Source organism: Opisthocomus hoazin, chromosome 7, assembly GCF_030867145.1.
Source record: "Opisthocomus hoazin isolate bOpiHoa1 chromosome 7, bOpiHoa1.hap1, whole genome shotgun sequence".
NCBI lineage: Eukaryota > Metazoa > Chordata > Aves > Opisthocomiformes > Opisthocomidae > Opisthocomus > Opisthocomus hoazin.
In genome coordinates, this window is record NC_134420.1 from 38,211,540 (window position 1) to 38,238,943 (window position 27,404).

General features: G+C 36.0%; 1 protein-coding gene across 5 annotated transcripts in view; it reads right to left on the bottom strand.

Annotated features, from left to right (window-relative positions):
• RYR3 (ryanodine receptor 3) overlaps nt 1-27,404 on the bottom strand; it is a 246,915-nt gene that overhangs the window by 49,069 nt on the left and 170,442 nt on the right. For 3 of the 5 annotated variants that reach the window (XM_075426095.1, XM_075426093.1, XM_075426092.1), the window contains 19 exons: nt 26,499-26,680; nt 25,454-25,532; nt 23,939-24,028; nt 22,338-22,487; nt 20,683-20,745; nt 20,166-20,241; nt 19,876-19,999; nt 14,478-14,593; nt 14,123-14,190; nt 13,181-13,302; nt 11,448-11,497; nt 10,694-10,754; nt 9,424-9,662; nt 8,412-8,493; nt 5,126-5,256; nt 3,546-3,866; nt 1,852-2,092; nt 211-298; nt 11-103 (listed from right to left, as the gene is read on the bottom strand). In XM_075426095.1, the coding sequence (XP_075282210.1) occupies nt 11-103; nt 211-298; nt 1,852-2,092; nt 3,546-3,866; nt 5,126-5,256; nt 8,412-8,493; nt 9,424-9,662; nt 10,694-10,754; nt 11,448-11,497; nt 13,181-13,302; nt 14,123-14,190; nt 14,478-14,593; nt 19,876-19,999; nt 20,166-20,241; nt 20,683-20,745; nt 22,338-22,487; nt 23,939-24,028; nt 25,454-25,532; nt 26,499-26,680 (2,376 nt within the window). The remainder of the gene's footprint in view (nt 1-10; nt 104-210; nt 299-1,851; nt 2,093-3,545; nt 3,867-5,125; nt 5,257-8,411; nt 8,494-9,423; nt 9,663-10,693; nt 10,755-11,447; nt 11,498-13,180; nt 13,303-14,122; nt 14,191-14,477; nt 14,594-19,875; nt 20,000-20,165; nt 20,242-20,682; nt 20,746-22,337; nt 22,488-23,938; nt 24,029-25,453; nt 25,533-26,498; nt 26,681-27,404) is intronic. The other 2 variants (XM_075426096.1, XM_075426094.1) reach the window with 1 other exon arrangement.

Genomic DNA, 27,404 nt, shown 5'->3' on the forward strand with positions numbered 1-27,404 from the left:
ATTAACTTACTTTAGACATCTTGCTCTTGGTGTCACCAGTTAAAAATGCCAAATTGTTGATTTCATTTTGAATCACAAAATTCTGTTCTTCTCTTTTGAAATTCTGAAGATGAAAAAAAAAAATCACCAAAAGTTTAATTCATCTGCATGTTCCACATTTATATTTAAAGATAGAATGAAATGGAAGAAAAAGCATACATCTTATCTTACATGTGATTTACACCACAGGATAAAAACTTCAGCTACCATTCGAAAGAGTTCATCAGAATCTGCATCTGGTTTCTTTAGCCAATTGGATCTAATTACAAAAACAGGAGAAATTGAAAATAAGACATTTAAAATAAGAAAACTGAATGTAACAAACTGTATTTAATATATCAGGTTACATTTGTATTGTCAAACTTGGAACTTAAGGAGAATCACTTAATTTTCCATGACCATAGTTAGAGACACCATTTTTCATACCAGTTTAACTCATCTCCAGCAAAACTCCTAATTCTTGGCTACTTATTTCTGCCTGCTCCTCCTCCCCATGGTGCCAACACGCTTTTGTGCCTGATCTGCGAACCAGACTAGAAAACAGACCTGGTTGAAAAGCAAAACTCTTTCTACAGCTATTGCCCTATCACTTTTCTTTTCCACCCCATAACAAAACCGTTATCAAAACTTTGTGTTGATCCAAAAAAGAACACTATAATGGGAAGAGGAGGAAGAGTACTGGGAAATGAATGAGTGGGTAGAGCTGTAAGGACTGACTTCTTCAATTGGTTTATTTTGGTAATCCAGGAACTAATACCACTTCAGTCTGGGTCTGTCTGCACAAGGATGCTCAGAAAACTTGGGCAAATGAACCAACAGATGCAGCCCTCTTAAATGTCTCTAAATTAAAATGCATTAATATGACCATACATAAAGCGGGCATCTGATAGCAGACATGGAAGGATTTATTATGTTGTAACTTATGCTCATTAACTCTGTCTTTCCCAGTTGGATTTCTCCACAGCCCAGTTAAATTTGTGTTTTTTAAAAATTTGAAGTGTTTCCTTGCCAACAAGGTCTGACATAGTAAGGCCTTGAGTTCATCTAGAAAAAGCAAATAATTCTTAGTGTAAATTGGTTCACAGCATAAATGATCATGCATGCAATGAAAATGCTCCTAAATAGCCCAATATGTACTAACAACTGAAAAATATAAGTGGACAACGATTGTGTAAAGAAGAAAAATGGTGTTAAGGATATGATTAAGATACTGCAGATGCTGAGATACTATAGATACTTCAGATAATCTTCTGAAGAGCATCTTGGGGTCATGATCTGGGACAAAGGAAAGGGAAAGCGTAGGCACAGAATAATCCTTCAGTAAATGGTTGAGGAGAAAAACTTTTGGTAATTCCAAAGGCAATACAATGTTTTCCACACTCTTTTTATTTTCCGTCTTAAAAAAACAACACAAAAGATTAACACCTTTGTAGTATTATCTACAAATAGAATTCCTCAATTGAGGAGAAATAGGTTTTCACCCCTTTATTAACAGTTAAGGGTTTTTGCCATTTTTCAGTTTTTGAAAGGCATATTCATTTGTAATTTCATTGGGCTGCAGTAGCATATATAACAAGCCTGATCAGTATATGCATTCTCAATTATAATAGTGCAGTTACAATACAACCAAATAAGCAAAACGCATGTGAGAAAAAGGTGTGAATTCAAGGTGCATCATTCTGTAAGTTATGAATCTTAAAATGCTCAGGATCTGATTCTTAGCACATTAAATGCATTGTATTTTTTCTAATTATCTGATCATGGACTCCAGTACATTAATAAATATGACTTGAATTATTAGTTTTTGTTTACCTGTTGTTGTCTACGTAACGTATCAATATTGGATAGAAGGCATAAAGGTCTCTACAAAGAACAGCAAACTCATCGAGAATGAGTAGCTCAGCTTCTTGGGTGTCAGCTTTACTATCTGCTCTCAGTTGCTCCTCTTCCATCACAATCTTTATAGCTTTCTTCTTCAGTTTCTCCAATGTTGGAATAAAGTGAGTTTTGAGCAGATCAGGCCTGGCTTTGCTGATGATGGGTTGAGCATAAACTATACATAAAAATATAAACAATCCTATGATTAATGCACAATTCATGTTTTTCATCATATTTATATAAACTCTGCAGTTATAGTGCTTCACATATTTCTGGAGCATAATAAAATTATTAATAAAACTATGAATATAGCTTTGTAAAATTGGTGTGTACTGAGAGATTAAAAGCCAGTTACTGGGAATTCAGATTATAAGTGTTTCAGTCAAGTCAATTAAACTACCATGGTTTGGGCAAGTCACATGTCTCTAACTATAGAACCTAGTAGGGACTGAGACACAAAGTCCTCACAAAAATACTGCGGGTTTTTTTTGTGTGTAGTATTTTTGTATACAATGTCAGAAAATAGTCAGAAGATAGTGTTCTGGAAGAATTCCTTTACCTCTTTTGCTTGGGCAAGCTATAAGGCAGAGAATTAATGACTAATTCAAGATTATAGCTCTATTTTGTACAAGCATTAGTAATAAAATGCAGACCACCTGAGTCAAAAATCCTTGCAAGAACCACACTAGTATAGTATCTCCTTACATAGATAAGCAGCCACTACAAAACTGCAAGCAGTGGTCTCCACAATTAAGCAGCAAACATCTTACTAAATTTTAATGGAATCCTTATTATTATTAAAGAACTTCAAGTACTTAAAGTAATACTGGAAACCCAGTACCAATGGGCCATTAAAATCTAGCAAGAAATTATTACCTTTACATAGATTTTCTAGAACCACCTTATTGCATATTATACTCTTAAACTGTTTAAGAAGAATGATAAAATTTGGATACAGTAAATTTCCCTAGATAGCTACTAAATGTTACAGGACTTTTGAGAGAAATCTTTCTGCTCATTTAATACCTGGCACAGTTACTCAGGCAAAGCAAATAACTCTGAACTTGGGATTATTTCACCATGTACACTTTCTTTCTCTTTCTGTTCATGAAATATCAGGACAAATTCACAGGACTTATACCCTCTACTACAATACTCAGTTCTTAGGTTTCTTGCAAATCAATGGAATTCACAACTCCAAATTAAATGCCAAGGCTCTTATACAATGGATACAGAAGGTAAGATTTTCAAAATCCATTATGTTGTATAGAAAGCTCTCTGCTTACAGTGATCTCCCTCTCTGGAGATATTGAAGACTCGCCTAGACGCGGTCCTGTGCAGCCTGCTGTAGGTGACCCTGCTTCGGCAGGGGGGTTGGACTAGATGACCCACAGAAATCCCTTCTAAACCCGAACATTATGTGAGTCTGTGACAATGCATGCATAAAAATAACAATATTTTTTTTAAAATTATCTTTTTCTTATTGTTACTTATCTACTCTTTATCTTTCTTTCCTGCTGTTTTTAATTACAATTTATTATTATTGTATCACTGGGTAATATGGTAAAGTGTGGCAAAGTAATGAAATATTATTAGGTACAAATACTCCTTAAAAATATTTACAGTACCTGCAATTCTTTTCATCCAAGATGCTTCATCTATTCCCAGATTGTTGTTAATGATTTTTAGAATGTTTCCAAGAACGATGCTCAGATGCTCAGATGTTATCATTGTACAGCAAGGCCCAGCACTTTGAGGAACACTCTCAGATCCTCTTTCCCACCAGTAGGATAAATAGTTGCATAGCATGGGTAAGATAACCTCAATTACATGAGGCATTTCAGTATACCTTGCTCCAGACTCTGCTAAATCGTTAATTTCTTTTATTAGTCCATCCAACTGAGGGATCTCTGGACACATCTCTTCTACTCTGTCAGGCATACCTAAAACTGCCAAGTAAGAGTAGAAAAGCAAAAGACTAATTAACTAAATAAAAGAGAACATCTATGTTCATCTATGTTTAAACCCTAAATATAAATAACATTGTCACTCAAGTTTTTTTCTGTCACCATCTTGGGCAGACGTAACTGTAGTAAGACTTTGGGGTATACATTGGTCTCTAATCTCATGAATTATGTCTTTCTGATGATGTGCATATAGCGCCGATGTAGACAATAGCTGCCATAAAGCTATGGCTTTACCATAAGGTGTCCTGCAGTTATCTGGTGAGCAGCCCAAAGCCATCTCTGGGAAAAAGAAACAAATAGCTTAAAACTATGGCTGAGACTAAAATTAAAATGTACCTAGTTCATGAACTCTGCACATCTATCTCCCAACAAATATGTCAGTAAAGAATTCCAATTGTTGGATGCTTGTATTAGAAACTGAAGGGTGCTTATTCAGCAATTAACAACTCAACATGATCTAATGCCAGTCACTCTAGCAAAATTCTTCTTCCACCAGTGCTGCTTCTATAAAGTAGAGCTGACAGGAAGGAAGGGCTAGCACAAGCTTTTCCATAACTGCTTTAATATTGAAAAACTTATGAAGCGTACGGAATCGATCTACCTACTTTTTTTTGTTTGTTTGTTTAAAGGAACAATGATTTTGGCAGGTAATGACTCTGACATGGATCAATGGGGAAAATACTGAAATACTTTCAGAGTCTATCAAGAGTCAGTTGGGAGAGAAGCAAGCAAAGAAAATCTGTGTGAAAGGACACATGCTACTTTGATTAAGGTTTCATGGAATCAAAGTCATATTCTGTCAGGAGTTCCCTATGCCAAACTGCATTGGAGTACTGGTAAGACAACAAGAACAAGAAGATAATTTTCCTGTTCACATAAATAAGATATTACACTTCTTGCATGTTGCTAGTAAGAACACACTGTACAATTTGCTAAAAATGTTTGCAACGTAGGTATGATTTATGACTAACTTCAAATATTACAGTATGCAGTTTCAGCAAAGAATTCAAACACTGTGTTCAGAAAAATATACAGATATGCTAGGAGAAAGGGAACAATGTTAACATAGCCTCAACAAAGCAGAGCAAGGCTAAAATGACAAGTAATTAAAGAGCAATAGTAGGATTTTTCTACTGAGGCATACATTTGGAGTTTTTTTCATTATTACAATTTCTTTCTATTACTATTAGTTGGAGAGGAACAAACACCTTTTTTTTTTTTGCATGAGGAGCAGTACTTACTCGCTCTTTCTCTTGCACTTTTTGTGTTGAAAACTGACAATGGGTTGTAATGGTTGAGAGAAGGTTCGAGGAATGCTACGGGAATGGCTGCTGCAAGAGATGCTAAGCACTCACCAAGTGCAGGACGCTGCCTGAATATGAGAGACACTAAAAGTTATCCAAGAGAAAAAGTCTTTCACTAGGCTTTCGGTGTCTAGCATGCACTATAAAGCAGTATCAACATTTATTGCTGATTTAGTTCATCTTTGTAATACACTAGGAACTGTTTGGCTATTTTGAAAAATTATATTTCTCACATGAACAAAATTACTGGAAATTACAGTGCTATAAGAAACAGTTTTTAAAGAAAAACAACATCCACCAAGTATTGTATATTAAAGATAAACTGCTCCACAGTGCAACTGTGTGATTACAAACTATAGAAAACATGTCTAGAATATGCACAAAGAACATATTAGTAACTGCATATTCTTATTATACCTTTAGTTTGCTTAAACAAGGAGTAAATGCATATAATCAATAGGAATTTGCTTTGGCAGTCATACCCTTTTTGAAGATTTCACTTCTTTTCTCTATATATACATACATACACTCAGGGAACTGAATGGTTCAATAGAACTAATTGAATAAAAGGTACCTAAAAAGCCAAATTAACCCTTTAGACAAAATATGTTAGGAAACAACTAACTGGAGACATTTGCTTCAAAGGATGACGAAGAACTGTTAGAAGCTGATGTGCAAGTCTTGGAGGAAGTGGAAAACATTTGAAACGTAATCAAATCAATCTAGACTTTGAAAAACCAAAGCAAGATTAAAAACTGCCAACTGATGGTAGTCATGAAGAAGCATTTCCTATTGTACCATTGTTATAACAGACTTTCTTTGGCATTCTTTGGCATTCTTCATTTTGAGAAGGCTCCAATAGGTCAAACTGAAGGCTTAAACATAACAATCTGGATATATACGTATGACTGGATACAGCAGTTAATTTTGTCATATTTAACTACATACATAGTGCTATAATTTCTTAACTTAGGCAGAAGTTTGTATTTCCTATTACTGATACAGCTATTTCATAATTTTTGCTAAAAATCCTTTGGAAATGTGTTTCTATAAACTAACCAGGAAAAGACCGAGACACCATAAAGGGGCATATAACTTTTGGGTACTGGGTATGAAAAGGGAATTTTCAAGCCCGCATTCAGGACCTAAATTTCTGATGCAGTGAATGAAAAGAAATGGGCACCTGGGTACAGAATTCATAGTCAGAATGCTTATAGCAATAATTAGGGGGTTGGACTAGATGACCCACAGAGGTCCCTTCCAACCCCTAACATTCTGTGATTCTGTGAATAACGCTACACTTGCAGGTAGAGTATTAGGGCTCAAAGTAGTCCAGGACTACTGCATTTCGCATCCAGTCCTCAACCTGTATTAACTACAGAGACGCTTAGAGAAGAAAGGTCCACAGAGAAATCAGAATCATCTCCAACATCCTAAACAAGCTAAGCACTCCTTGTGCAAAGGCTAAAACCCTTGACAATGCAAGTTTGCCACATCAAGGCAGCAGCAGCAATCCAACTTAGTTTTAGTCCTGAGCCTCAGCAGCCAGGAGTCTTGCAGAATAAGCTGAACTATTTCAGCCATGAAAAATGATACTCGCCTATGAAAAGTGAACTATGACTCATCCTGCAATGGAAGGTAAAACTACCTAATGTCCCTGCCAAAATTCACTAGGAGAAAAACTGCACTTTGATCCTAAATCTGAGCATTGTTTAACTTCAATAACTGTTAAGTCAGCTCAATCATTCACTTATAAGTTTTGCTGAAATATTAAGCAGTGCGTTTGAAATCCTGTCTCCCACCTAGACACTGATGTCTGCCTACAGCCTTAATTTAAGAGCCTAAGTGAGTCTAGCAAAAACCAAACTAAATGAAATCCACAGCTGGAAACCTCTCATACAGCCTTAGGGGACAAATTCATTTCCTCGGGTACACCTGATCTGATCACTCATCCCTTGTAAGAAGACAACTGCAGTAGAAAAAGGCGATGCTGCTACCACCATCAGTGTTTAATGTAACTGTCCAGTGCTTACAGCTCTTGCCAATCAAGTGGAGGCCTGTGCTGTGAGCTCTTCTCACCGAAATGAAACTCAAGCACAGTCACCTCTTCTTTCCCATCAGCAGACTCTGACTGCTAGTTAGAGTAGGGGTAAGGCACTTCCTATTTTTCCTATCAGATCTGTGTCAAAGAGTATTTAAGATTTTCTAACCCAGAAAGAGGAGATAGTCTACCTTTGTAATTTAGTGAAGGACATATAAATGACCAAATGCGGACATACACAAGAATGAGCTTGTGCACATGCATACAGGCATGCAGAGTGGGAGGAAAGAGACAGTATGTCCACCAGACTGCTCTTCCATTTTTGCATGAAAGAATTACTGAATAAACTCTGGAAGGAAGGAAGACCAGCACTCCTCATACTAGGCAAAGCCTCTCCTAACAAGACTACAGAGTTGTAGTTCCTCCAGTTCAATCTCTCCCTCAGGCCCTGTGAATCTTAAACTTTTCATTATAAGAAAGATCACGAAAAGCACCTAACCTAAAGCCTTCAGTAGCATAAGGAAGGGTTGCGATTAACTTGGCTCCTGTCTTGTGATGGACAGACCAACAATTAGGGTTCTCTCTTCTGAAGCAGCAGAAATGGATCTGAGCCTCTTTTAATGGAAGAGGATCTAAAATCCAGGGCTTGGAACATATGATAGCAACCAGATGTTTAAAGGATTTGTACACCCTATTCTTTTTAAAATGCAAGAAACAGGTAAAGTCATTTCTATTGTAGAGTTAAAGGCTGTCAGAATGTTCTACATATGCTCAGGATTTTATGCTCAGGACAACTATTTTGAGAACTCTGTATAAACTTAGGTGAGACAAACACAGCCTACTTAGTACTCAACCTACTTACCACAGCAACATGCAGTAGCGAAACTGGGAAACTTAATGGCAAGCCATGGAAAAATTTGCCTTCCCCTATGGGAAAAATAAACTCCCTGCAGATACACTGCCATATGCAGGATGAGTTGTTTGCTTTTATTTAGTTCTGGGTTGGAGTTTTTTTTGTGTGGAATTGAACTCTAAGATACAGGCAACTACATTCCAGCTAAAGTGTATTTTAAATATGCTCACACCGTTTCAGATTGATCTTTCATTCAAACTGCTTTATTACCTAAACAACACACTCCTGAAGAGGAGAAAATTTTACATGCAGAGTTTTTCTTTCAATACCTTTCAACATAGATGTTCTTCCCAGTCCCAAGGGAATAGAGGCTACAAAGAATTCTGTAACATGAAACTTGTACATCACCCACTAAAGGAAAATAAGAAGTAGATTCTCAGTATTAATTCAACTAAAGACTACTTTCCAAATATTAAACATATGTTTTACGCAACCTGATAAACGGTGTCTAAAACTTTTAGCATATGTATCACTGAACATTCTAGGCTGTCAATACTCCATGTGTTATTTATCTTCAATTTCCCTGATACCTGGTCTGTCCTCTACCTTCTTTCCAAAACCTAACAGAATATCAGATATTCCAAGAGGCCAGCAGATACTTGCTATTAAGTTATTGCAGGTTATCACACTTGCAGAGTACCATTTTAAACTAAAACACATCAGTCAGTGTGTCTAACATCTACAAACATGATCTAAAGGCTCCCCACCTTTTTAAAGAAAGTCTTTTCATGGCTATCAATCTTACAATTAGCTTCTGCTTTGGAACTGTGATCACCCAAATATATACAAAATTTTGGAATAGCATATTGCTGAATCTCAAGGAGTCATTTCAGTAATTTTAAATTAAATGATACTAAAAATAAGGAAAATTCAAATTAAAAGAACTAAAGTAATTTTGTAACAAAAACCCCACAAGAAATTAACAATGAGTTATCTTCTTCAATCTAGCAAAGACATAGAAGTAACAAAAATAAGCATAATTTAATTTTCTGTAGGAAATTAGTCTCATCCACATAGCTGGCAAGAAAGCATTTAAGGGGAAATTTTAATTTCACTCTCTCAGTGTTTGGAGAAATACCCTACATAATTAACTTGAAACTTATCAACTGTTATTTTTAAACATGCAGTAGAAATTATAGTACTATGCAGCTAATTTCAGATATAATGCTGGAAATGTGCATTTTACTGAAAATAGAATTTCACCCTTTGAATTCATGCAATAATTTCTAAAAAGCATTTGTATAATTGTAACAGAAAAAACTTCAAAAATAAAAGACTTACAGAGTAAATCAATTCCAAAATGATATTGTGAAATATGTTCAAAAATCGATGTCAAGATTGGTAACAATGCTACTGTAGTATAATTGATATTCTGTGAAACACCCTTGATTTGAGTTCGTGAATGGGTAAATTTTCCAAGTTTAAGATTTTCTGAAGTTTTTTCCAGGTCTTCAGCTGCATTTTCAAAAAAGGCACGCAATCCAGCTTTAACAAGCTCAGATCCTGATTTCATAACAGTTCTAAAAAAAAATAGTACGGGAAAAATATTAACTTTGCATCAATCTTTAGTAGTTGTATAGATATATATGTACATATTAGTTACACTCAATCAGTTCTTGAAGATACACACGTGTATCATTGAACTTTACATTATGAACTGAAAAGGACAGTTACCTGTACATAGCAGTATAAGCAACAATTAGCTTGCAGTATTTCATACAAAATAATAACAACAAAGAACTTGCTTCCTCAGTCTTGTCTTCCCAGTTTTTGTGATCTGCTTTCATATAACATACTGCCTCCTCAGCTAATGTGAGAAAGCTCCTCTGTACAATATGCTCATGAAAAATAACTCTTAACCCCTAAATTTTTATGGGATCCTCAATAACTAGGTATGCAAGTCAGGATACACGCTTAACTATCTTCAAAAGCACCCTAAATCTAGAAAATGCAACAGCAATAGCAGCATCACGGTTCCATTCCTTAAATTTTTTGCACTCTTCTCCAATCCCTCAATGAAGATTTCCAGTGTTATTCACAATGAGTTCATTGCCAGGCTGCTATATAACATAACCAAGCCAGAAAACAGCTCCAGTTAGAAAACTATCCTGGCCTGTGTTTTAACCTTCATAAGCATTTCAATGGTAAACAGTAAAAGTCAGCAAATATAACTGTGCCCATATATTAATAGATTCTGTATACTTCTAATGCCAAATTTTCCAATACGCATTGAACTGTCTCAATATCTATGGGTATCAATACTTGCAGTTCCAAAGTTTATGTTATTTATATCTCCCAATAAAGTCTTCAGATGCCCTTGGAAAGGGTGACAAATTTTTCAATGTTTTAATGACAAGCATTGAACAGAAAAATGTAGATTAAGCCCTTCAGACAAAATCTGCTAAAATGGAGGTCAATATCTAAATTATTGATACTGCTAATATCACTAATTACAAATAAAGAATAAAAAATACAGAAACGATCCAACTGCTCCTGAAAAGCTCTGCAGCACCTATGTACTTTGCAGTTGGTATGAATGTTGCAAACTTACCGTGTGTCAAGAGACTGAGCTAAGATGTGCAGGCAGTTCACCATTGTAGCAGAATCACTACCTGGTTAGAAAGAGGTATTATGAGAGCACAGTAGTATAGAAAATGTAGGATAATCTAATGATCCAAAATGTCATCATTGGAGATGCACAGGTTAAACAAGATATGACATAATTCTCCCACGTTAGGTCACTGGAGGGAGAGTTAGGTCTGATTCTAGAACTAACTTTCAATTTCTTAAGTCCGTTTCCATACAACAACCAAAAAGCTGTCTACTTACGGCTCATTTTCATCACCTGACCCTGCAACATTCTGAACTTTGTATCTTGTACTAACTACATTTCTTTCATAGTTTTCTTACCAACATCTTTGAAAAAGGTATGTTATTTTTCCCTACATCCCCCTAGCCACTTGAGAAATTAATCTATTGGATTCAACAGCGGGATGACAGAAATCAAAACAATTAGTATAACATGATTTTTGAAAAGCTAAAAGTAACTGCAAAGGCATGAGATTTTTTTAAAGGAGTCTGAAAATTCTAGAAGCTGTTATTTCTTCCTGCTCCAACACTTTGCATATTCTATTAACTGTTAGCTTCAGAGCCATGTTCAATGCACTCACTAATTGTACTGGAAGTTTATGCATCAGCTGATAGAATTTTGTCTACAGCTTGTGAAAAGTTTCAGGTAACATAGAAGCAATTGTTCTACATTCTTTATATTTTTAACTTTATCAAGATCTTTCTTAACAACTTACCAAAAAGTGAGATCCTATGTCTAACAAGAGCAGCTAGTTTGCAGAACAGGCTAAAGTAGAAAAGAACAGAAAGAGCAAGACAAAACAAGACAAAGATTAAAGCATTAGTTAGAATATGAGGTAAAGAGCAGTAGGAATATGAAAGAGAAAACACAACCTAGTTCCTGGAAAGTGTATTTTGAATCATACATGATGATAACGGTCAGTCAAGTAACTACAATAAGCAGAATAGCTTTTTGAAGATTCTGAATTCTCTCATTTTCCAACCTCCACTACTTCAGAGATAACTTGAAATGTGAAACTTTCTGGATTACAGTGGTTTCCAACAATTGTATATTATATGGTTGAGTCATTCTTTAAGGTTATTATTTCTGAATATGAATTTTTGTGTAAGAACAAGAAAAACAGTATCATTTTAGTGTTTTCCTTGGCATTCTGCAGGAAATGAACGTTACAAACCTTCATACTATTTAAAACAATTTGCAAAGATATCCTTCATAAATAAATTACTCTGTGTTCAGCCACTGCTGACAAGATGAAGCCTGAGCTGACTTCCGTAGCTACTGAAGGACTACCTTGCACATTTGTATATAATATATCTAAAAGCTCAGTAAAGCAGAATCTTAGGGACTTAACACTCACTCTTATGGGCAACTGCTATATAAGGACTACCAGCCATCTAGAAGATGGAGACAAAAGGGTAATAATAATTCAGAGAAATACAAAAATAAGTTGGAAGAGAAACTGAAGAATGGAATCTAGGAAATTCAGTGCTAGGCCTGATCTTATGTAACAGTAAGTAAGCTTTACTTTCAGATTTTCTATCTACTCCTCTGTTGGAAAATGTAGTCAACTCCGGTTGACATAGTGAAGGAAAGCAAAAGAAATTTGAGAAACTGACAGTTAAAGTAAGAAAGCATGAGAGTAAAAGACACTTTGAAAGACTGTGATACAAAATTTCCCAAAGAAATTAACTAGCATCACACCTTTAAGGGGGAGAAAAAAATCGGCAAGAAAAATATTAAACGTCAGTCATAGTTAAACCAAATTAAATATTAATTTAAAAATGTTAATTGCAGAAAAATGAAATTCATATTTTTGTAAAGGCAACACATTATAAATTAAAAGGCAACTGTCTCTTTTTAATTGAGTCTTCTAGAATAACTTTGAGTCAAATGGCTGATTCCAACCAAATCTGAAACAGTACAGACAACTAAAAATTATTAAATTCCAGCAATCTTTGTGCAGGGGCAGAAGTAATTTTGGAGAGAAAAAAGACTCTATAATTACCTCTGAAAAGCTGCATCATGGTATTTTCACTTTTTTTTTCTATATCTGAAAATTTAAATGTGAGACCATTTAAATGACCCAACAGTGGGATGAGCTTCAACCGGAAACTACCATCAACAAGGAAAAGTAAACCCATCAGAAACTAAGTTCTATTAGTTCCACTGCAGGCAGAATCATTCATTAATGTTCTTGATGTTATCATCCACAATTATATATTGTATATATATACTAATTATATATAAATTAGTATATATACTTAACTCCTTAATTATATATTAAAGAATAATAAAATGAGGAGTACTGTTCACTAATTGCCATTCTAATACAGAATAAACTATTCACTTTCTGAGGAAACTGAGCTTTTAAACTATCTTTCTCTTTAATCTGAGATCTTTAATTGTCTGTATAGAACCTTCCTATGTATATCTTAATTTTCTACTTACCTTGCTACCATTTCCTTTTCCTTATTTGAAGCATATCCACTGCTACTGAGTGTTTTTGTTGGAGAAGACAGGAAGTAGAGGCAGTGATTTGTAAAGTACTGATCAACTAATGGTAAAAGAACCTAAGAAATACAGATACAAAATGTATTTTTCACAGAGCACAATGGTAAATGTAGCAACAATGCTCTGATTGGTCAAAGTTCATTCAAAGAATTTTAGAAGTTCTGTAACAGTTGTATTTTCTCACTTCTGGCACAAAGTCATATAAATTAAAACCTTAAGTCTTACGATTTTACTTAAAAGTTCAATAAATAATAAACAGAGATATACAGATCTAAGTATTTTGGATCTAATATTGCAGGCTTACTCTTCTCACATTCAACAGTGACAAATATCATCGAACTAAGAGGACCCTTCCTCTCCATTATTTACATAACTGTCCAGTACACATAAAAAAGGAGAGAGCCTTTTTTTTTATTTTAAGATCCTAAATTAAATTCGAAATGTTCCTTACTTCAAATCTGATTACTGACATTTTTCTGATGAGGTACGCTAATGTGTATGACATCACTATGCATAGGAACACTTCTTCCTGTTCATTAAATGGTATTATGCACTTCAGTGATAGAACTAGGCAAAATTTTTCAGAAATAATTTATATGTTCAGCGAGAGTATTTAATTTCATGTAATAAATAAGCTGCCTTTTAATTTCTATGTTCCTTCAATTGAAAAATTTTGAAATACTTGAATCCAACAAATATATTGAAATACTTTTGAAGACATTTTTAAATATTTGTTAACAACATTTAATTGATTACTTACCATGAAAAAAATTGAAAAAATATATTTGCATTACCTGAAAAGCAGTCTAACACTACAAATTTCCATGTTCTGTATAATGGAATGTATATGTACTTTACTTGAAATACTAAATCACTCACTTTGGCAAAAAATTTTATTTCTTGCTCATGTGGAGATTTTTCAGTTTTTCCACTGGTTACAAGGGCTTCTGCAAGGATACAATCAAGGCAGACATGAGTAAGAACTCTAACAATAAATAACACAATAGCTCTTTTATATAGCTATGCAAACTTAGTTTTGCTGAAATACAAATAAACCAGCAGAAACAGTTTAGCAAGTTACAGATGTCCAAGAATTCAATCTGCAAATTAAAAGACAGAATTTAAGTTTCTTAAATGTATTGAAAATAGTGGTCGTGATAAGGTTAAACATATCAATGCAAATATATAAATATCAACAATTTAAATTATTTTCAAAATAAAATCTGCAGCTTACCCAAATGCGCAACAAACTCTTGAGCAGAATCAATGTATTTTAAAATTTTCTTTAGAAACTTAAAGGCAAATCTCTTTTCCATAGATGAAGCATCCAACTCCATCTCATTCAGACCCCTGTTGTAGAAAGCATTAAGATAAATAGCATTTATGATAGTAGAAATGATGACAGTACTATGAAGCATTCCATTCCTTATTATCTTTTAATTATGGTAAATTTTCATAAGAAGGAGAAAATGACCTTCCATAGGAACTCTTTGTTATCAATTACATAGCAAGAAATGTTAAAATCGGATCAGGTTTCTCTAAGAGGTATAACAGCTTTGGATTAAAATATCCAAAATACACGTTTTTCAGGATAAGACCTTCAGAGAGCTATCTTATTGCACAAATGAAGCCATGGTATATTTGAATCTAACCAAGCAATGCACTGGCCACTCAATTTTTACTGCTGGCAGATTAAGGTGTCAAGTGTCTAGGAAGTCAGCAATTACAGCTTTACAAAAATCAGTCTGAGCACTACACTTTATTTCATTATTCACTATTAAACTTCATTTTTTTCCTTGAATTTTATGAAAGACTGAAGGAAAAATTACTTAAGCTACTAAACGAAAACCTAAACGCAAGTAACAAACTATTATACTATTCAAGGTCTTTGAAAAATTTCAACAGTGTGTGATATTTTCTAAAGAGGTATGCATTATTTATTCTTTGAGACAAATTCATGACCTAAATCATGACTGGTGAATGCAAGATATTAAAGAGGAATAAAAACACGTGTGGTTGGCTGTGTCTAGATTTAAAATATCAGATTTTATTTTATCTACAAATGAAACCTGCCCCACTGAAATGCTAAAATTCTTCAGGATCACAGAAAGTTTGGAAGGAATCTCTGAAAGTCACCTGATCCAAGTTCCATCTCAAAGCAAAGCCAAATCAGAAGCTAGGTCAGGTTGCTCAGAACCTTGTCCAATAATGTACTATCTTCAAGGACTGACAATCTCATGATGACTCTGGAGAGCGTACTATAATGTTTGAACACCCTTCATTGTGAAAAAATAAGTGTGAAATATATTCATATATCTAACTGGAATTTCCCTTGTAACAATGTGTTACTTTTGACAAGATAGTATTTGACCTCATCATCTCTATAACCATGCATTAAGTAGTTGAAGACAGTGGCAAATTCCTATTGTAGCCTTCTGTTTCAATACTGAAAAAATCTAGCCTCTCCTGGTACGACATGCACGCCAATCTCTGAAGCATCTTGGTGGACCTCAACTTGATTAACTCTTTTGTCAATATCTTCTTTAGCACTGGTGACCCAAAATCTAGACAACATACTCCTGATACAGTCGCATGATCATAAAATGGAAAGGGAAAAAAATCACCCCCATCAGCCTCTAGACTACACTTAACTAATACAGCCTAGTATGCAGTCAGCCTCCATCACCACAAGGACGCACCCCTGATTCGCATTCAACCTGCAGAATTTGAAGTGCTTTTCTGCATAGATGCTGTCAGGATCATTTTCCCTATTCCTGTGGTTATTAGACCCCAGGTAAAGGACTTTGCATTTACCTTTGTTCAGCCTCATAAGAGGTCTGTCTGCTCATTTCTCCAGCCCATGACAGTTCCTCTGAAAGGCAGCCGAACTCTTAAATTTATTGCTAAGGGTTCATTACACAAAATTACTAAGGATGCATGCTGTCTCATCACCCGGGACGTGAACAAGGATTTTTTTCTTTTTCTTTTTCTTTCTGAAGTTACATAACTTTAATTTAAATTAAATTTAAATTAATTTTAATTTATTGTTTTCAAATATACTTGTTTTTACAAGTCATTACTTCTTCTTCATTTCCTTGAGGCGTTCTTGCACATTTGTTTAGTTTGCAACTTCTTCACAGTCTTTTTATTCCAACGTTAAGAAGAGTTGACAGATGGTGGCCTACACCCAGAACATCTAATTGGCTTGCCAAGTGAGGAAGCAACTAAGCAATATTAAGGAAAACCTCTGTTCACTCATAATGGCTACTTCATTTGCTTCTGTACAGACTCTTCAAATAGTAGCAGAAAGAAAGACTCTCCCTTTATCAATTAGAGAAAATGACCTGGCTAAAGAAGATGCAGAAACAACAGAGGGGTTGAACAGTGTGTCAGAAGTAGGGAAGAAGTAAGGAACTGGTAGTTTGTGGCACTGGGGCAAAGAAAGGAACAAGAACGCAGGACTCACTGTTGTGCATGGAGGAAATGATCATTTGTCCTGAGATTCCTTTGCACTGGTGTAGGAGTAAATTAAGGAGAATAAATGGAAGGTCAAACTAACAGTGGAAAAACGCCTATGAGGTGAATCCAAGGAATCAGTGAGACCACTGTAAATATTCTCTTTTTGTATTTATAGTAAGTCATGGTTGCTAAGAGATTACATACACTTTCCTAAATACTGAAAGACATTGGTAGTGCCGTTAAATAACAAAGGTGACATCAAAAGAACCTGTAGACGTTTAAACATGCTTAACAAAATACCATGTTTTTTCTAACATATACTTGAGTAAGGCCTGAGAGATTTATCTGTATATCATAAACACCGGTAAGTGCTTCAAAAGTGTTCTCAAAGAAAGAGGAGCAAAAATCAAAACAGAGGCAGATGGCATGTGTAAAGTACACACACTGTGCCACCTACACGTTTCCAACTATAAAGAATTTATATTATACTATTTATATTGTACTATTATATTATACTATTATATTATATATTATATTTCCAATTATAAAGAATAAGTCCGTTTTTGAGAATGACATTCTGAAAACGTGATAATTGCAATCAGAACTTCAAAAGATTTTATATATACTTAAAATATGCACATATTCATCTGAATAAAACACTAAGAAGAGCATAGTCTTGATTCACCCTGATATAGACACTTACTGCAAACTCCTTGCCCATACTCTATAAAGAGTTTGAACAGGCTTTTTCAAGTTGATTTGTCCCATTAGTTAACACTGCAAACATTGCCCTCCTAACCCAAACAGATGCAAAAAGATAGTAAAACTAAATTTGAGCAATTCCATTGGTGTTTCAAAGGTCCACTCATTTGCAGGAACTAAACCTGCTTTTCTTATTCAACGACTCTAAAGCAATTGCGGAGGATATAAAAATGTTTGGTGGCATACCTACACTTGGTTTCAGGCTGAAAGCCTACATATGTGGCAGGAGGGAATTTTTCTCTGTAGTAATGCACAAATGTAAATTTAGAGCTGTCTTCCAATATCTTAAGAAATGTTCTTAATTGCTGAAGCCAACAAAGTTACTTTTTGCAGATCCTAATAATCAACTTGTATAAATTTCTGAGTGCATACTTTCACTAGAGACACAGACTTGAAAAGCAGAAATAAATGAAAACAAGGTCCTACTTTGTGCATGTACAGAAAAATTTGTTCATGAATAGTTTAGTTTACAAAAACGCTTAATGCCAGCAAAATTGCAGTTTCCTATGTGCTCAGGTGTTTCACATACAATAAAAGATGACAGTTATAGTGTGGTAACTCACAATTCCATCATATAAAGCCAAAAACACGGTATAATAAGCCTGTCAATGAAATTAAAAGAACTAAGTCCCCACAGGCCAGGTTATTTCCAGACACAGCACTTCAAGTTAGAGTACAACTAATGAAGTCTGCGCTTCTACATGAGCAGAAGGATGAAACGCCCACGAAACAGCCACTTTGTATTACAGAATCACAGAATGGTAGGGGTTGGAAGGGACCTCTGTGGGTCATCAAGTCCAGCCCTCCTGCCAAAGCAGGGTCAACTACAGCAGGCTGCAGAGGACCTTGTCCAGGCGGGTCTTGAATATCTCCAGAGAAGGAGACTCCACAACCTCCCTGGGCAGCCTGTTCCAGTGCTCCGTCACCCTCAGAGGGAAGAAGTTCTTCCTCATGTTCAGACGGAACTTCCTGTGCTTCAGTTTGTGCCCATTGCCCCTTGTCCTGTTGCTGGGCACCACTGAAAAGAGTCTGGCCCCATCCTCCTGACACCCACCCTTAAGACATTTATAAGCATTTATTCGGTCCCCTCGCAGCCTTCTCTTCTTCAGGCTGAACAAGCCCAGCTCCCTCAGCCTCTCCTCACAGGACAGATGCTCCAGTCCCCTCACCATCCTCATAGCCCTCTGCTGGACTCTCTCCAGTAGCTCCTCATCTTTCTTGAAGTGGGGAGCCCAGAACTGGACACAGTACTCCAGATGGGGCCTCACTAGGGCAGAGTAGTGAGGGAGGAGAACCTCCCTCAACCTGCTGGCCACACTCCTCCTAATGCACCCCAGGATACCATTGGCCTTCTTGGCAACCAGGGCACACTGCTGGCTCATGGTCAACTTGTTGTCCACCAGGACACCCAGGTCCCTCTCTGCAGAGCTGCTCTCCAGCAGGTCGGCCCCAAGCCTGTACTGGTGCATGGGATTGTTCCTCCCCAGGTGCAGGACCCTGCACTTGCCCTTGTTGAACCTCATCAGGTTCCTCTCTGCCCAACTGTCCAGCCTGTTCAGGTCTTGCTGAATGGCAGCACAGCCTGCCGGTGCATCAACCACACCTCCCAGTTTTGTATCATCAGCAAACTTGCTGAGGGTGCACTCTAACTCTTCATCTAGGTCACTGATGAAGAAGTTGAACAAGACTGGGCCGAGTACTGACCCCTGGGGGACACCACTAGTTACAGGCCTGCAACTAGACTCAGCGCCGCTGATGACAACTCTCTGAGTTCTGCCCTTCAGCCAGTTCTGCTTCACAGAACTCAAACCAACGTTTTTCTTAAAAATTGGGTTAAAAAGCACTTTTACACAGATGTGTTTCAGTATTAGACCTCAGATTTATTTTCCTGTGATCCTTACCTTTAGGGGAGGTTTAGATTAGATATTAGGAAAAATTTCTTTACTGAAAGAGTGGTCAGACATTGGAATAGGCTGCCCTGGGAGGTGGTGAAGTCACCATCCCTGGAGGTGTTTAAGAAATGTGTAGATGTGCCACTTCAGGATATGGTTTAGTAGGAATGGTGGTGTTGGGTGGATGGTTGGACTTGACTATCTTGGCAGTCTTTTCCAACCTATGATCCTATGATTCTATGCTGGCTGCTAATTTAGAAGTTTTGAACCATCTGCTTGTTTAACTTCACTACTGTTGCATTTTGTATTTACTATGATCACACACTTACTAAAATGTTACCTGTCTACCCTACTGCAGAAGGGTCTTTCTGAACATAAAAATAACAAGGACTCTGATTTACAGAAGATATGCCAAACAGTAATTGTGTTAATAACTGACAGACTGCAGAGTGATAGGGACAATCACCATGGTTTGTTCACTGAATGCAAGCAAGTATCTCAAAAAACCATGCAACTTACCGAGATATGATTATACCATTGACTTGAAGGAATTTAAACAGGTCTTGTGCCTTTTCACGGTCCCGTGACTTCTCCTTGGCTGTCAATGTGTCATAAGGTACCAGTAAAGGATGACTACCTCCACCTTTAGTAAGTTGAAAGAATTGTAAGTTTTTCTACTGTAAGATTTATTTTGCTTCAAGTACAAAAATGAACTATTCAGTTTTATTGTCTTACAGTGTTCTTTCACACTGTTTCTTCTCCCTCATTTTCCTTGTCTTTTTTGTGTGGTTCACAGGATTCTGGCTTACCTTTGCTTTCCAACTCTATTTTCTTCTTTTTGGCCCATATATTATGATAGTTTTCTGCCATTACTTCAACCATTCCCTACATTATCATCAGAAGAAACAAGATGCAAAATTAAAAGATGACAACTAAAAATTCTGTAATTCTACACAATTTTAGTCTTGAGTAAAGTCGACACTTCTGTGGTAAAGAAACATCACAGTTAAGTGTCATTTCTACATTCAGCTGTTCTTTGAAGTCAGCACAGGCACAGGATAAACATGTATCGCATGCTGTTTACAGCCCCTTCCCTAGTTTCATGATAACATTTTCTAGGAACTCGGGAAGAACCAATAGGATAAACCACAGAAATGTCTTCTTGAAATATGTAAATAGTATGACATGCACCTTTGTACAACAGCATATCACAACCAAAGTCAGAAATATACTCATAAAACCTGACAATATTCAACTCATTATTAATAAAACCCCCAAATCTATTCATTGTTTTCAGCACGACACATGTAAAACACAAATACAAACCTGAATCTCCCTAGAAAGCACCACATTAGAAAGATCAAGTGGTGCTGGACTATACCCATTTCCCTGTGGGAAAAAAGGAGAATTATTTTCAGATAAAAATATTTCAGATAAAAGAATCAGATATTCAACTACAACATCTATGTTGTTGATCTGATTAGAGTAACACCACATTTTTAAACTTTCTTGTAGAAACTGTGTTCACCTTTTGTTTTGCAATGTGTTGAAGACACACAGGATGACTAACAGGGTACATCTGCTGACGTGGAAGTAAGAAGATTGCTGCAGATACTTAGATCTGCCTATTCACAGCAGATGGCAAGCTGCTAAGAACTATGCTTTTCAGCCTGAGACAGGAGAGTAGTCACGAGGCATACATGATGTGCCTTCAAAATGTGACAGAACAGTGTGGCAACCGCCTGAATGAACCATATACTAAAGACAAGACATAACAACAAAAAGTTAAAATGGGTTATTGTCTCATGTAATTTATAGACTAAGAAAAAGGAGGAGCATTATATATTTATGCAGTGTTTAAATGTCTAAAGTGTGAAAGCTCCAGTGCAACAAACCTGTTAGGCATATGTTAAATGTGAACAGTCACATATAAATCAGTGATTTGAATCATGTACTGAAGTTAAACATGTGCTGAAATCCTCTAATCAATCACATCTTTATCTTGCATCTTCTTGGGCAAGAAGGCCCAACTGCAGAACAGGTTCAAGCAGCTGGAAGCAGAGATGCCAGAGACAGAAGGACTCCCTGTAAGGGCATGAGGTTTGCTGAAGCATTGTCTTGTAACAGAGCACTCAGGGGCCGCTTTTGGTAAGCAAAACTGGTGCTGGGGAATGAACCCAACACAGGCTTAAGGTGCCTGATGCTCACAGGATCAGTGCTGGTGCAAGTGTATATAAGGAGTCAGCTTGTGACACATCTTTGCATACTGCTTGCAGAACTGCTTATGGAGGTAGGACCCTGCCCAATGTATTGCTCATTAAATCTCACTGTATTAAGCACAAATGTGTGTGTGTTTCACCCCAAGAGCTACAATAAGAATTCCCCAACACTTGTTATAGTTTTAAACAGCTTTCCCCCCTCCAAGACACAGACGTTTTGAGTAGCAGTCTCAAAATGCTATTACAAAAAAGTACAAATGAAAAAAATAGTCTATATCATATCAAAATGTTAGATACTATATAATTACCTGCAAATTTTTCCTGCAGATTTAACAAAAATTATTAAATATGCAATCTTTTTTGTCAGTCATAATTATAATCTTGACAAAAGCCCATTTCAATCTCTTCTGTTTGACCAAAAAAATAAAATTACTGGATTCACCTGTTATAAAATAAAAGGCTTTAAATACTCTTCAATGTATTGTTTGAATGACTATATGAAAACTCTCTTGAGGTCTTCTGAGAAAATGAATAGATATGGTCTCTGATAGCCTTATTGTCTAAAAAAATTGTTGTCTTTTTGCAATCTCCTCTTTAGTGTTCCTGCACAGTTTTTATTATAGTGACATGACTTCCAATCTCAGAACTCTCACATTAAAAATTTCATTAAAAAGAATATAAAATTAACATAATTTTGTATAATTTCTTAGTAAAGTAACAAACAAGCCTTTTACTTTCCAAATTTAAGCAATTCCTCCTTACCTGACTAGACTGAGATATGCTGCGGAGCTTTTCATTTTCACGCTGATGTATTGTTGCTTCTCCTCCTTCCTTGGTTCTTTCTAGGCTCCACCCCATGGCCAACATGGTTTTCAGTGATTCTCTGGCAGGCCAACGATAAATTTCCTTTTCCTTTGAAGAAAATAATGTAAAATTTCTCTGTATTTAGCAAGTAGCAAAAACTCAATAAAAATATTCTGTCCTTCTGTATAGACTATCATATGCCACAAAAGTAAACAAAATTTCTATATTATATCTGAAGACATGATATAATTCTTTCTACATGAGAAAGAAGCTGTAAAATACTTGCAATTTTCTTTGGTTTATTCCTAGTGGCATTTGTGGCTGGGATAGCTGGGATAGGTATTACAGACTAACAGCACTCAAGTGAGCTCTGGAGCGATAATGTAGTTTGTATCTGGAAACTTATTCATTGGTTCCTCCAGCCCAAAATAATAAAAAACTGACGGCACTACAAGTGCTATGACGTTAATTAGGCAAGTATGTACATTTGAACACATCAGCATACGAGGCCTTCTTTTAGTCTTCCTATATTTATATCTGTTCACGGATACAGAACATTACTGATCTATACACCTTGTCATATAAATACAGCCATCAATAAAACAAATGGGAAACAGCCTGTATTCCAACACTCCTTTGACAAGTAAAGGTGTCATAGAAAATCTGAAAAGTTACGGTAAAGAAAATTCTGAGTATGTCATATTAAGACTTCTCAAATCAATCAAATGAAAGTATTTCCGTTCTTACCATAAACAAGAATTTTTATGACAGTTACTTAACATGACAGTTTTTATGGAAAGACCCGATCTTTATGTTCAAAAGTTCTAATCTGAGACAATTCAGACAACTGTCTTTTAACTGCTATAATAACAACTCAACCAACAATTTTTCAGCTCCTCTCTGAAGATTTCAAAGCAATTTACAAACCTTGGGAAACTAAACCTTTTGAATCCCTATTGATTTTTGTCATCTCCATTTCCTGAACAGGAAAAGTGTGGTAAAGAGGGACAAATGTAATTGACTCATTTGAGTCACCCAATGAATCATTGTAAAAATATGTAACAGAATTCAAATTCAGTTCACTGTTCTGACAACTATAAGATACTCATGCCTAGTCAAGAAATTCAAATAAAAATGCATTCAAAATAGTTTAAATGTTTTTCCCCATTTTCAACTGAAGCATCTCCTACACTTTCTTTAAATTTTTCTACCATCTTTCTTGAAGACAAAATTGCCTTCAGATATGTTCAATTACAGTTTCACCTAAAACCCAGGAGTTGCTGCCAGTCATTCCTCTCCCATGAAGGCATGAAAACCCTGTGCTATTGATACTTTGTATTCAAATTGGCACAGACCCATGAAGATTGCCTAATGGAAGCAAATTATACAAGACTCTGTGTAAGATTAACTAAACAAACACTGTAGCATATAGATGTTGCTGTTCTTAACTGTAAGAATTCTTTTATCTCTCTTCCTTTTATAGCATGTTTGAAATGGATTTTAAAAAGTACACAAATCAATCTACTTTGTATTAATGCAGCTGAAATTTCTTCTACTACCTTTTCAGTTAAAGTTTTGAAAGGTCTTATTAATGGGTGAGTCTTCATGTTTTCATCCAGTGAAACACCATATTTCCATCCACTATTAGTCTGAAAAAAATAAATATACTGAAATAAGATGAGAACAATATAGATGAGTAATAGCACATTGGCCAATTTAGTTTGTCACATTGAAGTGCTAATCTACGAGTTTCCTCTTTTTGTCCATTTCTCCTCCCCGTTCCGCTGCGGTGGGAGGGGAGGGGTGAGCAAGTGGCTATCTAGTGCTTAGTTGCTGGCTGCTGGGTTAAACGATGACGACCCTTTTTGGTGCCCAGCCTGAGGCACCAAAAAGGAATGCTACTCAGTGCCACAGAAATATCTGTTAAAAAAGCATGCATCCATCTGTGGATACACTGGAACAAAATACATCCCTTACAGATTAGATGACATCTATGAGTAGTAGGTCTTGTGCAACCAGTTCTGAGCCTAATATACATTGGCCCCTTTCAAATGGATTCATGCATTAAGACGGTATTGGCTAAGGTAGAAAAAATGTCTCTATTGTCTGGGAGGCTAAAGTCAGCAACATAGAGAAGAAAATATAACATTAACAGATCAAGCCTCACACAACAATTGTTATTTCTATATAACTGTTCTATAAAATTGCTATTAATTTGTTATTGTTATAACAAATTACTTAACCCCTTCTCTATTTTTTTCCTTGAATGAAAGAGGTTTAAAATTCATACGTTGGTTGCGCAGGTTACTCATATTCAAACACCTCCAACATAGTTATCAAAAACCACAACTCCATTAAACTTCATTTTGCTCAGATTTAACTCCAAAAGTTATATTTATTAACACCAAAATCTATTTGCAAAATGTAACACTAAAAAGGCCTTTATTAAATGTTTCACTGTAACATTAAAAAGATATTTAAAATCATTTAGTATATATTGTCTTATAGCTATTTTGAAGTAATGAAACAAAAACACAACACAGTGACAGAGCACTTGGAAAATTATAGGTGAAATCAATATATAACAATCTTCTTTAAGCTAAAAAGAAAATAAGCTATAACTACATTTTCTAAAATAAACAAAAGGACATTAGACTTCCCAGGTATTCTCTTAGATCATAGAGCTGCTGCAGTAAAATTCAGTCTCTGACTCCCAGTCAAAAACTATCAGTACTGGGCAAAATGAAATGAAGTTCTGTATATTCTTACTCAAAAAAAAAGAGAAACCAAACCAAACCAAGTGCCCCCTTTTCATTTCCCTCAAATCTTTGTCCTAATATATTATGGGCACTTTGAAAAAGTGACAAATCTCAATGAATTCTCCTCAGCCATTGTCATTTGTTCCTCTTTTCCCCTAACCTATTTCTTCCACACACCCCTAAAAAAATATGCAGGCATTAATGCATTCTGAACAAGGGCCTATCAGTTAAACTGTCCAGTTTTTCTTTCAGTTTCACCCCAGGTATTATTACTAGTCCTTTTCTGACAGTTGCCAGTCTTGAAATAGTTCCTACCTTATCAAAGGCCCATTTGTCATGCGAATGTTCAGCATACCTGCTGACAATATACTCCAACTTTTCAGGAAGTACAAGGCTGTAAACAAAGGGGAGTATGGTCATTCAATCATAAGTTACTGCAGTCTGATTTATGAAAAAAATGTCGGTACAATATAGCACTAACCAAAGTGCTTCACCTCTAGATGAAGGCAAGGCATTTGGCTCTGCAATTCCGTTTTCTTTAGAAGAAATGTCACAAAACAATGCAGAGCTAGAATGGCTTTTACAGGGAATCTTCAAATACATAACAGTTGCACTTGTTAGCAACTGAAATTACAAGAAAAAAAAAAACCTGCTTCACCATAACCTACAGGTATTTTTCTTGGTAATTCTTAATATAGGATATTAATAGTATGGCTGTTTCACATTGCATAATGATGGAGGGGTAAGACTTTAATAGCAAGAATCAACTAGTGATCCCCAGTTCTTGAATATAACAGTGTTAGAAACCTGTATTTTAAAAGCACAAGAGTACTAGGAAGGCCAGATCTCTATTAAATCATGACACACGATCTGCTTATTTTGCCATATCAGGTTGCTACAAATCAATTCTCAAAACCAAGTGAAGATTTTTATAAAAATTTGGCAATAGGCCAATTAAATCACTTACCAGGTTTTGATGACCTTCTATCATTTGTCATATACACACTCTAAATAACGACAGTACCAAACAGGTGTGTATATATCCCAAACATTTGAACTATTAGGTAATAGGGTACAGAATCAGTATAGCATTTACTGTGAATTCTGCAGATGTAATGTGGAAATACTTAACATCTGTACAGTGCTGAGAAGAACAAGTCTTACAACTGGTAAACAGGATATGTTGCAGTGAAGTATTTGGCAGGAGGAAGCAAAAATCCCTACACTACTTCTCAAAGGTACTAAAATCATTAAAAAGTCCATCACCAGCCAACTCTCCCTACACAGGAGAAAAAATTGTTAATAAGAAATAGCATAAAAATATTTAGAAAAGGAAATCACTGTGATTTATGCGACTCACTTTGCTGTGCTGACAGGTTTCGGATCAAAATTTCCTTCTGGATCCAGTGAAGTCTGCTTTTCCAAAGTTGACCTAATTCGTGTATCTAAATAATCAGGTGGCAAGGCACCAGCTATAGCACTTAGACAAGGCAAAGCCATTCGAAAGAGCTCTGGATCATACTTCTGCAGGAGAGATAGGAACTGGTTGGACAGTCCAATAGAAAAACATGCAAAATGTTAGTGAAAACCAAGCAGCCATATGTACAAATATTAGAAGACACAAACAAACAGTGAAGCACATTTAAAAACAAAGCACAGAGCAAAATTATTACTGCATGACATCTGTTTTTCTTGATATCAACTTGGTACCTTTTTAAGACTACTCAAATTAACATACGAGTATGCTGACACTTGTGTAAGTATACACAATACAACTACGACTCTTAAGCTTTCTTTTGGCCACTAAGGTCTACATGGGAAGTGTCAAGGGTTGTTTGCCTAGTCATAGAGGTATGGTCATCTATAAAATAGTGTCTTAGTTCTAAAATGACTAATTGCTACCTCAACTGCAAAAGGCATTGTCATTTCTTCCTCTTTTCCCCTAACCTACTTCAGTTTAAAACATGCTGGTTAAAGGAAATTGGTTTTCACTGTAGCACAGAATCACAGAATCACAGAATAGTAGGGGTTGGAAGGGACGTCTGTGGGCCATCTAGTCCAACCCTCCTGCCGAAGCAGGGTCACCTACAGGAGGCTGCACAAGAACTTGTCCAGGCGGGTCTTGAATATCTCCAGAGAAGGAGACTCCACAACCTCCCTGGGCAGCCTGTTCCAGTGCTCCGTCACCCTCAGAGGGAAGAAGTTCTTCCTCATGTTCAGACGGAACTTCCTGTGCCTCAGTTTGTGCCCATTGCCCCTTGTCCTG